Genomic DNA, 12,500 nt, shown 5'->3' on the forward strand with positions numbered 1-12,500 from the left:
AACGTAAAATGTGCGCAGTGACCAAAGGAGCTTTAATAGGCTTTCGAGTTGGTCGCTGCCAGGTGCAGCTCTTATGAATATTATTAATGAGTTAATGTTAATGTTGAATTATTAATGAGTTAATGTTCAGTACATAGGGACATTTTGGTAAACTATTTGTATTATCTCAGTGTTATTTTGTGACTTGGGCATAGACCCTATGCAAAAGTGGCTCACATTTCAATATTATTTTGTCTGCATTCAAATTAGCCTCACAAGCCTCGTTCATGGTGAATTATTCTTTTGATTTTTGAACTCAAGAACGAGGCTAGTGAGGTAATTTGAATGCAAACAAACTCCGGAATATTAAAAAGTCAGCCATTTTTGCATAAGGTCTGTGTATTGTAACCAACTGGATTATTTTTTTATTATTATTATTATTTGTCTGCTTTGCTAAGCGAAACTCAAATTATGAATCACCTTCATTACAATGTGGTCCAGATCAAAGTAAAAGGGGAAGTATCATGGGGTTTTTGGTATCTTTTTGTTAAAAATGATGAAATAAGACCTTCAATCAGCTGCCAAACAATTCCAGAATGACAAAAGGAAAGAAATCAACTCAATTCTTGAAAGGAACAACTCGTTATTTGTTCTAGCGCATCTTGGAAACAAAAATGCGAGAACTTGAAAAACACTAGCCTAACATTTTTCAAGTTTCAATCCATACTGGCACTAAACGACAGTTTTTTTGCACTGGGGCGGATAATTAAAAACAAACTTGACAATTATTTCTTTGCTTCTGCTGACAGACAAACATATTTTGGTTTTGAAATGACAACAAATTTGCGTGATGCTTCCTCTTTAACTAGCTGAGGTAAAATCGAACCTACCCCGCCAACGTCTCATTACACGATCTGAAATCTCTTCATGGGCACTTGCATTAAACGTTTTCTCTTTTTTGTCGTTGTGTAGTTGGTAAACGAGAAAGGAAACGAGCAGCACTTATAGATCGTGAGCCCTACGATGAAGAAGAGGGTGCCTTCAACAATGCTGGGTAAGTAGTTATTAACCGTCAGATTCTCGCCTCTGTTTTTCAGATTTTTGTTATTTTTTGGGGTAACCTTTGTTGACGTCGTTGATTACATTTTACGTCATTAGCATATATTTAACAATTATCCCACGAGCGCGCGTTAGATATGAGATGATAGATACGTGCAGAGTTGGCTATAATCATCTCATATCCAACAAGCGCGAGTGGAATAATTATTTTATTAAAAACAATTACGAAATATTTCTAGAAAAACTGCAAACCAGCTATGTATTCTTTGCAAAATCTTGATATTTTTAGAGATCGTCTGTCAAGAACTATTCAACATGATCAATTTTTTATAGAGGACTAAGTTTGCCGAGCTCTTAGAGGGTCTATTTTACTTATAGCTATTGATGCTTTTGTCTGCTCGTGAGGGTAAACATGTAAATAAAGATCCTCCTTTGTCTCTGAGAGACGTTAATCACGCATCAAGGCAGTCTTTGCTGATCTTTCTTCGTGTTCTCAGAACCTGTACATTTATGTGTCCATATAATTCAGTAATTTTTTGAAGGTGTCTGTATCCCCGCCATTTTCTCTCTAACGTAGCTTTTCTTTCCTCGCTTCAGCCGGACAGAAAATCCTCCACCCTACCAGAGTGAGGGCTCGCTGCCGAGGGGACCAGATAGTGACCGCGATAGCTTGGATGACTATGGGGAGGGGCCTCAGTTTAACGAGGATGGCTCCTTCATAGAGGAATATGGCGACGAGAAAAAAGGAGCCCCTGACGAAAAAGACCCATCTGCTTTGGCTACGTTTGTTTGAACTTAGCTTTTAGGGGAATGGTTATGAAAGCCCGAAAACTCCTTTTTCTTTGCTGCAGACCATGCACAAAACGCAGTACGTTGTTAACCGTTTTCAGAAACTGAAATGAAGGTAAAAGTGCGAGTTTGCGAACATGAAATGTAACATTTCAGTGTATAATCGTGGTTATTCGAACAAAACTTGTTTCGCCGTAAAGTTTCCAAGCTTTCAAAACCATTCCCCAAATGTTGATGTTTTTGGTGTTCCTTACGCGTAGGGTACACGTTCAGTTGTAATCAATCGCGTCATCTCGCTGTCAATTGATCAAGTTTTCAATTAATGTGTTCACTTTAGTTTGGATTTGCGGTTGTTCTGGGAGTTAAAATCCAGTTATTTTGAGGAGAAAGAACGTTGAGTCATAAGCCAGAGCATTCCATGTAATGTGGTCAGTTGTGCGATAAGGTTAAGCATGTTTGAAAACCATTATAAGATCAATCAATTGAACCTTCTCGTAATTGGCTGAGGGGCACGGAGGAACACAAGACACTAGTAACAAGAAAGATCGCAAGGAATGTTTCGCGAGGTCTTAGGCATTTTGGTTGACTGAGAAGTACACAAAACAAAAAGTTAGGATATTAATCGAGAGCTTTATCAGATGGCAGCACGAGAGCTCGTCTCTCAAGCTTAAGGTGCTATTTTGCAAGTGAAATATGTTGCTTTCTGGGGAGGAAGAACCTGCCGGCTTGTAAACCGTAGATGCAGTCATTGCAGGCTAAGGGAAGGTGCATTTTGTTTTTGTTGCCAAAGTGAAGTTGGCGAAAACCCAAGTATTTATGCTCAGTAATCTTTTAAATTCAAATTGAGGGAGTAGATTAACTTAATGAAAATTAATGTCTGGCTTGGCAAACTTCGGGGCTGATGAACTGATTATAACGGGGAGCGTTACGTGTGCTACGTGACCTCGTCACTGTCACGAAACTCCATCCCGCCATTTGCCTATAAAGTCTTCTGTCACGATACATGGAGCGCTTTCCATTTGTATGGAAAAAACGGTGAGAATTTCCCGTCAAACGGAACAGTACAATTCTCGAACGCTTTCAATTTATATGGAAAAAACAGTTGTTGTGTTGGGGAATCGAATGGAACGGCTCTTTCCACTGGCAATTTTGTGAAATAAACCGTTTATCTCACCAAGGAGCATGGTACGTACATTGTAAGTGTGATGAAACAAATGGTTCAGTGATATTCCGGTCATTTCGGTAAAAACGAGAAAAGACACGTCTGAAGTTATTCCTTTTTTTTTCGAAAAATTTCTAGTGGGAAGGTCTGTACCATTCTGTCCCACCAGAACAACTGATTTTTCCATCCAAGAGGAAAGCGCTCATGGTTGCAGAACAACAACAAAAAAAAACCATGGTAGACAAGCCGAAGATTGGGTAGAGTATTTTCGTAATAAGAAATAGTATATAAGTATAGGAATATTATTTGCAGTTTTTTTGTGCTGAGTTAAAACGCTGAATCCACGGCAGTTTGTTACTTCGGCAGGTTTGAAAATCATACTTTGTGCCATTCATGCGTAAAAGTAAAAACTTCGCTGGTAAATCGTTGAATTTTACGTGTGAACTGTGCCAAACAACATTTAACAAATATTTCTGTTTAGACAGAAACCTTTGTTTCAGCGTTTTAAGCTTGGTTTAAACCGCTTTACGATAAATGATGTTACCCGTAGAAACGTTTTTCTTTGTATTATCAGTGTATAAACAGCACAAAAGGCTAACACATGAAGACGCCAAATCAACAAGTCTTTCGTTCAATACTCCTCTTACGTTCTTTCGGCAGTTGTGTTTCACTTTGTTTTTGTATTAAAACTACAAAAATTCGGGACTTTAAAGTTAAAAAAAAAAACCTCCACAAACCTCAAGACTCAAATTTTCAGGGCGTAAACCTCACTTCGATACATCTTTTTTCACGACCACTCTTGCGTTACATTTTTTTCACGTGGAATAAGAGCTTGTCAACACAAAAACGGCGAAATTTGAAACCAGATCCAGTTCCAATTGTGTCATGTGGCAGTCATACACGCCTGTCGGTAGTTTTCTGTGTGAAGGCGCCTTAACACCTATTAATTCTACACAAGTGATTTATTTATTCTCAAACCGATTATCAGTTAACATTGTAAATGTAATTTTTGAATTGTAGGTAGCATCTAGTTTCAAGGACTCTGTGGTCCATAAGCACGTTGGTAATTAAATGTATCTAACTCGTTCAACGTAACGTTTTGCAAAGTGGAGTGAACCAAACACTCGACAGTATTTGAGACTTTAAGAGAGTGCTTTTCTTATGCTAACTAGTTCGCAAGCACCGAGGTTAACCCCAGCCTCGCGTACACTCAAAGACTAGGTCACTAAGCACGAACGTAATGTTATGGTCTGGGTACGAGGTTAGGTTGTGGTTTACGTAAATGGGCTGTAGATAGTAATCCTACTAAACGCAAAGTACTTGTAGGATCTGAAAGTTTCGGTCACTTGAGTGCTGTTTCTAAAAGGCAAAACGATGAACCACGTATCGTTTCAATGAATTATGTAAGAGTGCTTACGAAGAAATGTCGTCTCGAAGTGATCGCTACTTCTAAATCCTCCAAGATATCGTTGATGTAAATTTTTTAGTAAGGTAACAGCGTTGGTTTTATTTGTAGGAATAAAAGCTTTTTTTTAGCTTATTATTGTTGCTTGTTTCGTGTGGTTGTTTGTGAGACGTGGTCAAAAGTTGAAAACATCGGTGTGTTCCTAAATATGAAACACCAAAAATAAATGAAAATTGTTCAACTGCGTTAGAAAAGTTCGTGATTAAAATAACTAACGGTTATTTAATTCTAGCAATTCATCAAGCAAACCCCGTAAAAATTGAAATTGATATTTAATGAGAATTTTTCACGTTGAATTCGATCGCGACACAGGTTAACTCAACTGTGAGAAAAGGAAGACATGACCGATCAACTCGCCAGTTCTGTGGCTTGAGACGAAAATTCTGACGAGGAAATTTGTTTTACACAAGCAGCAAACAGCACATAAAAATTCTAAAAAGCGCAGTAAAAGTGGAAAATTCGGTAAATCCTTGAATTTCCGCTATTTTTTTCCACGAGATTCTGTTGGATTCACACAGCTGCGCACGTGCATTTGATAAATCCGCTGACAAAAGTCTTGAGAATTGCTTTGTAAGATGGGGGAGTATCGCTTCGGTCCCCCCTCATTTTTCTCGCCGGCCACACAGGCGACGATTTCATTATGAAGAATATGTTGAAAAGTCCCCCCTCCAGCCTACCCCGTAGCCTCTACTCAGATTCCTTGGTGTGCACGAGGAGCGGACGGCCATGCGAATAGGCCATTTTCGTGATGGCTTCAATAGCCCTTTTCACGGTTAACTCTGCTCATTTAAATTACAATGAAATCTAACACGTATATGAGGCAATTTCGGGCTATTTTGTAGTTTTAGCCCGAAATTGCCTCGCATCCACGTTGGATAACATTGTAAGACCCATTGTAATGCAAATGGGAAAAATTAACCGTGAAAAGGGCTATTGACTACAACTACCAGAATTCATTTCGTTTTCCTTTTCAAATTCAAATTTTGTAATCCCAGTGGAGAGCAAAGAACAATAGCTCTAATTAGCATGAGAAAACAAAGAACTGAAGGATTCTGGTAGTTGTAGTCAAATTACGCCATCATGTAAATGTCCTATTCATTACAAGTTTTATGTTGGATACTACACGGTATTATGCACTCCATTGTCTTCTTTTGTTTACTTGTAGCTATTATTCTCTGTTTCACTAGTCTCCTTCGCAGCCGTTATTAGGGTTGCGTGACGACCCTAATAACGGCTGCGAAGGAGACTACTGTTTCACGGGTCAACTAAAATAACTCCAATTGTGTGTATTTCAAAACCTACAAATTGCAACGCATTGTTCCTTTCCGCTGTTTTGACAATAGGCTTGCGAATTAAAATTACCATAATTATCATAATTAGATTCGTAACTTGAATCAGTGAACTTGAGTCGACTCGCAATGTCCTTCGAAGCGTAATAACCAGCAATTTTGTGCCCAAGAATTCAGGGTGGATATAGAATTCCATGGACGGACACAGCCAGGAGGTAAGCTATGCGTATTTTAGTGTGTGACAACAGAAAGCCTTTCTAATTAAGAGACGTCGACTGAAAGCTTTAAATTCCAACATGCGCAATTTTATTCCTTTAAAGGTAAGTAACTTGTGACTTGGTTGAAATTACAAAATTCACTAGCGACAAACTAGGTGGTTTGCACTGCCGCCATGTTGGTGGGCAACACAAAAGAAAATTTGCTTACATAGTTTGCAGAAAAATGACAGTTAACTCCCAGACTGAGGAGAAAAATCTTATTGTTCCTGTCCACAAACATGGCCGCCATGACGTCACATGCAAACCACCAATAGAGGTCGACTGGTCACTGAGTGTAAACACCATTTAGTGTCCACCTTTTCCAGGGGAGAAAATAAAAGGCAAGTTTTCCGCACAGCCCAGTGATTGCGTATACATTTTGCGACTCAAACTCGATTCTCGCTCGCCATTTTTGGAAGATGGTTGGTATGACAGTGGTGCATGTATTGATAATGTATGGAGTTGTGAGGAACTCTTTCCAAAAATAAAATCGCGTTTTACAAATTTTAACTTATACGATCCATCGAACAAGAAACGATGATTGTTCACTTCCTTCGTTATCGGATATCTCTGCTACGTGTTAGCGGAATCTGCTCCCAAGCGATTAAGATATTAATTTTTTTTTTCTTCAAAGCAAGACCCTAACTTTACGACCTTAGTCGCCGTCGGGGCCTGTGACGTCACCCAAAATGGCCACTGTGATGGCCGAAAAAGTTTGGAAATTGTAATTCTCTATATTTTTTGAGCCAAACGTGTGCCAGATGGAGATCATCTGCCAGATGATTGAAATAAAATTAACTAGCTGTCCATTATAAGCCACATTTTCTCATCTAATTATTATTCAACACAAGCAAAAGAACATTTCCATTTTCTGTCAAGTTATATGTGGCAACGGTTTGTTCGTTTCTTTGGTCAAGAACCACAGAAAAGTTATTGTTAATGAGGTAAAATATTTAAAGAAATATAATCTAAGAATTTAATGATAAGCTCTTAGGAATTAGTTAATCGATCGGAGCGTTTCAGAAATGGTAACGTCAAAAGAGAAAGGTTTTCAAAGATATTTTAAGTCCAATGAGGTCTAATGTTCCTCGTTGATTTGTTTGTTAATCCTCTTTTGCTAAAGGGGAACAAGGCATGGAGGGAAGAAGATCCTAGCACTAGGACGATCCTAGAAGGCGAAACAACTTTTCGTTTGCTTTACATGCAGAAATTTCGGTCGGGGTTGTTACCAAGTAGAGAAGGAAAAGAGGAAAAATTGACGGCCTTTAGCAGTTGAACGTCCGGCTGCCGCCATGTTTGTTCTTTTTTTGTTCCTAGTGCTAGGATCTTCCGAGCGAAGGTAGTTTACATGGTGATAGAATATTCCTACTGCTGGGATCTTGCTATCTCTCAGCTAGGAAGATCCTAGGGCTAGGGCCATGTACAACTTTTGCATGTAAACTGAACAGAATACATATAGCGCTAGGTTGATCCGCCTTCTAGGATCTCCCTAGTGCTAAGTTCGTCCTCCCCCCACGTAAACAGCCCCTAACATCAACGCAAAATATTGCCGTCAGGTATATTTTTCAATGCTCTTCTGTACTTAAAGACGAACGTCGCATTCGTCATGCACTAGTGAGACGCTTTTAAGGTCCTGGCTTATGTCCTAACGCTGTAGTATACACATCCGGTAATGTGATGTAACTATGTTGAATCCACGGCTAAACGAAAGCAAAACATTCAAACAACAAAAAGTCTGTTCAACAGTACCTAATTAATACGCGATGGTAATCATTCTAACACTGTTTTTGTCAAAAACGTTTTTTATAGAGTTTAACAGAAAGTTAAAATGAAGCTAAAAAAATGGCGAGAGAGCTACATGTATAAACAAAGCAGATAATATGTTACCCCCATCCATTTGCTTCACTGAGGATAGAAACTGCAAAAAAACAAAATATTAATTGCCCGTTATGTTTACTCAAAGAAGTCACTGTTTCATGGGAACTTATAATACATGACTCAGTGAAACAGATGTGTTTTTAATGCTTGATTTACTAATTTGATTCACTGGACTTGAAGGTTTTGAACGCGAGTAGTGGACATTAAGAAAACGTTTACTTGCAAAACTTGAAATTTTAAGTTTTTCGCCGACTCCAATTCTGTAATACGAATGGGTGTGCGAAGAATGCGAGTTGTGTAGTTGCAAGTTGCGAGTTGCGAGTTGCGAGTTGCGAGTTGCGAGTTGCGAGTTGCGAGTTGCGAGTTGCGAGTTGCGAGTTGCGAGTTGCGAGTTGCGAGTTGCTAGTTGCGAGTTGCGACTTGCGACTTGCGTGTTGCGAGCTGCAAGCTGCGAGCTGCGAGCTACGAGCTGCGAGTTGCGAGTTACAAACAGACAAAATAAAGATATTTCTAATCCTAGTCAGGGCACAAATGTGAGCTCCATCGGTTGAGGAGCGCTGCTTGGTCCCACTGCTTGACAAGCGACGCATTTGTCAACCATTTCGTGTACCCGTTTATCCATGTTTGGGTACCAGATCTTTTCACGCAACAGACTCTTGGTTTTCTCAAGGCCTTGATGACCAACGTGTCCGAGTGCGGTTGCTCTTTCTTGCAATTCTGCTGGAATTACTTATCGCTTCCCTTCGAGGAGTATGTGTTCTGATGTGTTGAGCGTTAGTTAGTCAACACATAGTTTATATGGTTTGAGTTCGGGATCTTGATCATCGCATCTTCCACTTTGCATGCTTTGCTTTACTCTGGTCAGAACAGGATCCCGAGCAGTTGCGTCTTTGACCTCTTCAATTGTCATGTGCTTGGGGATCGGATGATTAATGATGAAGTTGACATGTTCTTCTGCTATCTGCTCTTCGTCCGGAGTCGTTTGCATTGTCGAAGTCGGGTGTCTGCTTAAGTAATCGGCCTCATTAAGTATCCCTTTCTGGTAGATTTCTCTAAAGTTGTATAGTTGAAGCCTCATCATCCACCGCTGTATGTGGGTAGGAGGGTTTGACCGTGGGTTGTTGAAGATGGCCTCCAAGGCTCGGTGGTCTGTTATGACGTCAAAATCTGAAATCAGTAGGAACATGCGGAAGTGCTCAATGCCCCAAACCAAAGCAAGTCCTTCAATATCAGTTTGAGAGTACCTCCTCTCCACGGAGCTTAGGGCTCGACTGGCGTAGGAGATTATTTTGTACGGCTGACCTTGTTGGTCCCTCTGTGTCAAAATGGCGCTCACCCCATGAGGGGAACCATCGACGATTACAATATACCTGCCAATTCTCACGCATTATGCGTGAGTCTCACGCCTGGGGACTATAGACATCGATCTCACACATCAAGGACAATATCTCACGCCTGACTCACAAATCCGGACGAGTTGTTCTAAAAAATCTTTATTTCATTTCAGATTTGTTATGAATTTTTTTGCTCCTTATAACAATCGCAAAAGCTTTCAAATGTCTACAATCCGCTTGAATCGTAAGTGTTCAAAGGTCGTCGGAATATCGTCGGACATTTTCGGCAACGTTCGGAAGTCTTCGGAAAATCGTCGGAAATCTTCGGAAATGGCTCGGACGTTTTCGGAGATCCCGGTCATGACGAGACAAAAATCTCACGCGTTTGACTCGGAAAAAGTTGGCAGATATATTACAAGGCTTCGTTTGCTAGTGTCATAATAAGCCATAACTGGTGTTTGGGTAAGCCTTTTCTTCAGCTGTTCAAAAGCTTTCTGCTATGGAACCCTCCACTCGAAGGTAGAGTTCTTTTTTGTTAGTTCTCGAAGTGGCGCGGTTATTGTTGCATAGTTCGGAATGTATTCATGGCAGGTGTTTACCATTCCAAGAAAACTGCAAACCTCACTTGAATTTTTGAGACGGGCTACATTGACCAGTTTACTGATTCGTCCCGGATCTGGCTTGGTGCCTTCAGCAGTAAATAACAGCCCATAGAATTTGATTTCTTTCTGATGGAAACAGCACTTTCTCCTTTGACCTTAAGCTTGAGTGTTTCTAGACGTTTTAGGCAGTTCTCAAGTGCCTCATCATGCTCTTTCTTTGTTTTGCCATGGATAATTATGTCATCAGCAGTTTTTCACGCCTCGAATGTCTCGGAGAGTTTTCTCTAAGACATTTTGAAAAATTTCTGTAGCGCTGCAAGTTCCGTAGTTCAAGCGTTTGTATCTGAACAAGCCTTCATGCGTAGAAATGTTCAGGGTGTCCAGCATCATGGTTGTCCAGAAAAATAGGAAAATAGGAAACTCAGGATTGAAAAAATAGGAAAAATACGAAACTTTGATTTAAAAAATAGGAAAAAACAGGAGAATCAATAGTACTTTGATGGACAAAGATAGCCTCCCTGCACTCCATCAGCTATCCCAATCCACCAATTTAGCCGGCCCATGACAATGATAAACAGTAATACGACAAAGCGAGTATTTTGGTTTAAAAAGTTATTCCTCTTTATATCTCTTATTGCGTTAACAACATCAACAAATCATTTTGTTTAAAATGATATTACAAATAGCAAACACAACAAAATCCTCAGTGAACACCTTCTGCTATAAAACGACTGTTCATCCTTTAGTTTGACTTTCTTTTCTTTGATGGTGGAGCAGAAACACCAGTTGGTAGTGCCTTGTCCAGCAATTTCTGCTTGTGTGTGTTAACCACCTTTTGCTTTTCTCTCATTGCTTCAAGCTTCCTCTTTGCCTGTGCCTGATTTGATTTTGCTGTTTCTATCATGAGACATGCAACTTTCGTACTTTGTGAATCAACCTAAATTGAACCTGAAGATAGGGCAGTCTGTAACTTAACTATGCCTTCTGACAACAGCTCATCAGCTGTTTGCATTTCTTCCATTGCCTCCTGTTCCTTTCTGTCTAGGCTCTCTCCCTTTTCTTTCAACGATCTGGTCTCTTGCCTTAGCTTCTCTTGCTCTCTCTTCTTTTTTTCCACCTCTTCAGCTTTCAATTTATCTTCAGCATCCCTTTTTTTTCTTCTCAGCTTCCTCTCCATTGAGCCGCTTTCTATGATGCATATGTGTAGATCTCACCGCAGTTAAAAGGCTATCTGTCAGGGGAATTTTCTCTGGTCTGCAGTTCTCAGGATCGTGAAATTTGACAGCATATTTCACAGTTCTAAGGCCAACAATGGTCCTTTCTCCAAGAAGTGTCCGTTCCTATGTCACAATACGGGCATTCACTGAAAGACTTCTTTCTGACTCAGCATTCGATTGTGCAAGAATAAGCCGCCTGGTTTGACAACTTTTGGAAAAGCTGAAAATCGTGGCCCAGTCACATCAAGAGACTTAAGACTGAATACAGCTCGCCAGAAATGGTCAACTCGTTGCCCTTTTTTAACTGCTCAACTTCTTGATCAACAGAATAAACACGCCACTCATCTTGAGCATTGCTGACTTTCAACTGAGGCTGCACCTTTTTTGCCAGTGTTGCAACTGCCTTCACACTGCTTGCTATTTCTCTCTTCAGAGGATTCAGACATCCGAATGCTTTCAAGAGGTGTTCTGAAGAGGGAAATGAGGCTGTAAATATGTGACTGATGTGCTATAAAATGCACGGATGCCAAGAAGTACAGACGTTCGGCGTTCTTGCTTGAGTTGGGCTAAGGCTTTCTTAGTTGCATCTCCAATTGAAATATCCGAATCAGGTAGCTGATTGTTTGCACTACAGTCAATACTTACAAGGTCACTTCCAAACTTCTTCTCATAGGCTTCTTTCATTAGGAATCTACCCATAAGCTTGTGCAAGACCTCAGACATTTTATCACAGAAAATGTGAACTTGTGGGCAGCCCTTCTGAAAAATGGTGAAGACATCTTCAAAAATGGGTGAAACGTTACTGACAAATTCCAACTTTGCCTTTGTTTTCTTCCCTTCTTCATCAGTCAGCATCGATGCCACTCTCTTGTAAGAAGCACTCTTCGGGGCTGTTTTGGGATCTATTTACCAGGTCCTTCACAAAGTTGCAGTTGCAATCCCACTGCTCCAAAATTCGTACCACACAAGGACTCAAGCTAAGCCATCTCACCTCTGTATACTTTTGGAAGTTGTGCATCTCCACACCCATTACAGCTTGTTAAGTGTGATAGTCTACTCGTCTTGCTGCACTATAGTTGAAAAGGGAGTGGATGTCCACACACAGCTGTTCAATGTCCTTCCTATATTCCTCTAAAGCCTTGCCGAAAGCATTATGGAAGTTATGAAGGACACAACTTCCTAAGTCAATAAAACCTTCGAAATTTGGGTTGTCTTCTTTGATTGCTCCTTCCCGCTTTCTATTTTGTAACACACATTGGCTTCGCCAGCTAAAAAATAGGAAAAATAGGAGGTTTCATTTAAAAGATAGGAGAAAATAGGAATGTGCTCAAAAAATAGGAAAAAATAGGAAAAAATAGGAACTGGACACCCTGAATGTTGTAATGAAACGACTTTCCAGCTCCACTTCTGCAAGTGGAGAAGAATTTTGACCCGTTGACCTCTACCTTGAAGTCCTGTAAGGTTGGCAT

The 12,500-nt window shown here is 40.2% G+C and overlaps 2 protein-coding genes, 1 long non-coding RNA gene and 1 pseudogene across 3 annotated transcripts in view; 2 read left to right on the top strand and 2 right to left on the bottom strand.

Annotated features, from left to right (window-relative positions):
• LOC146463205 (fibronectin type III domain-containing protein-like) overlaps positions 1-2,437 on the top strand; it is a 41,592-nt gene extending 39,155 nt beyond the window's left edge. Inside the window, exons 18-19 of the mRNA XM_085084808.1 lie at positions 952-1,033; positions 1,636-2,437. Coding sequence (XP_084940934.1) covers positions 952-1,033; positions 1,636-1,831 — 278 coding nt within the window. The 3' untranslated portion in view covers positions 1,832-2,437. The remainder of the gene's footprint in view (positions 1-951; positions 1,034-1,635) is intronic.
• The window catches only part of LOC146463203 (uncharacterized), a 72,963-nt gene extending 68,296 nt beyond the window's left edge, over positions 1-4,667 (bottom strand). Inside the window, exon 1 of the long non-coding RNA XR_014856961.1 lies at positions 3,723-4,667. This is a non-coding gene — a long non-coding RNA (uncharacterized LOC146463203). The remainder of the gene's footprint in view (positions 1-3,722) is intronic.
• A 2,192-nt stretch (positions 4,668-6,859) lies between these two features.
• The window catches only part of LOC146463206 (fibronectin type III domain-containing protein-like), a 112,853-nt gene continuing 107,212 nt past the window's right edge, over positions 6,860-12,500 (top strand). The window contains exon 1 of the mRNA XM_085084753.1: positions 6,860-6,944. Within this exon, the coding sequence (XP_084940879.1) occupies positions 6,940-6,944 (5 nt within the window). The 5' untranslated portion in view covers positions 6,860-6,939. The remainder of the gene's footprint in view (positions 6,945-12,500) is intronic.
• The window catches only part of LOC146463207 (uncharacterized), a 2,313-nt pseudogene continuing 5 nt past the window's right edge, over positions 10,193-12,500 (bottom strand).

The sequence above is a fragment of the Pavona decussata genome, unplaced genomic scaffold, assembly GCF_977016875.1.
Source record: "Pavona decussata unplaced genomic scaffold, jaPavDecu1.1 SCAFFOLD_180, whole genome shotgun sequence".
Taxonomy (NCBI): domain Eukaryota; kingdom Metazoa; phylum Cnidaria; class Anthozoa; order Scleractinia; family Agariciidae; genus Pavona; species Pavona decussata.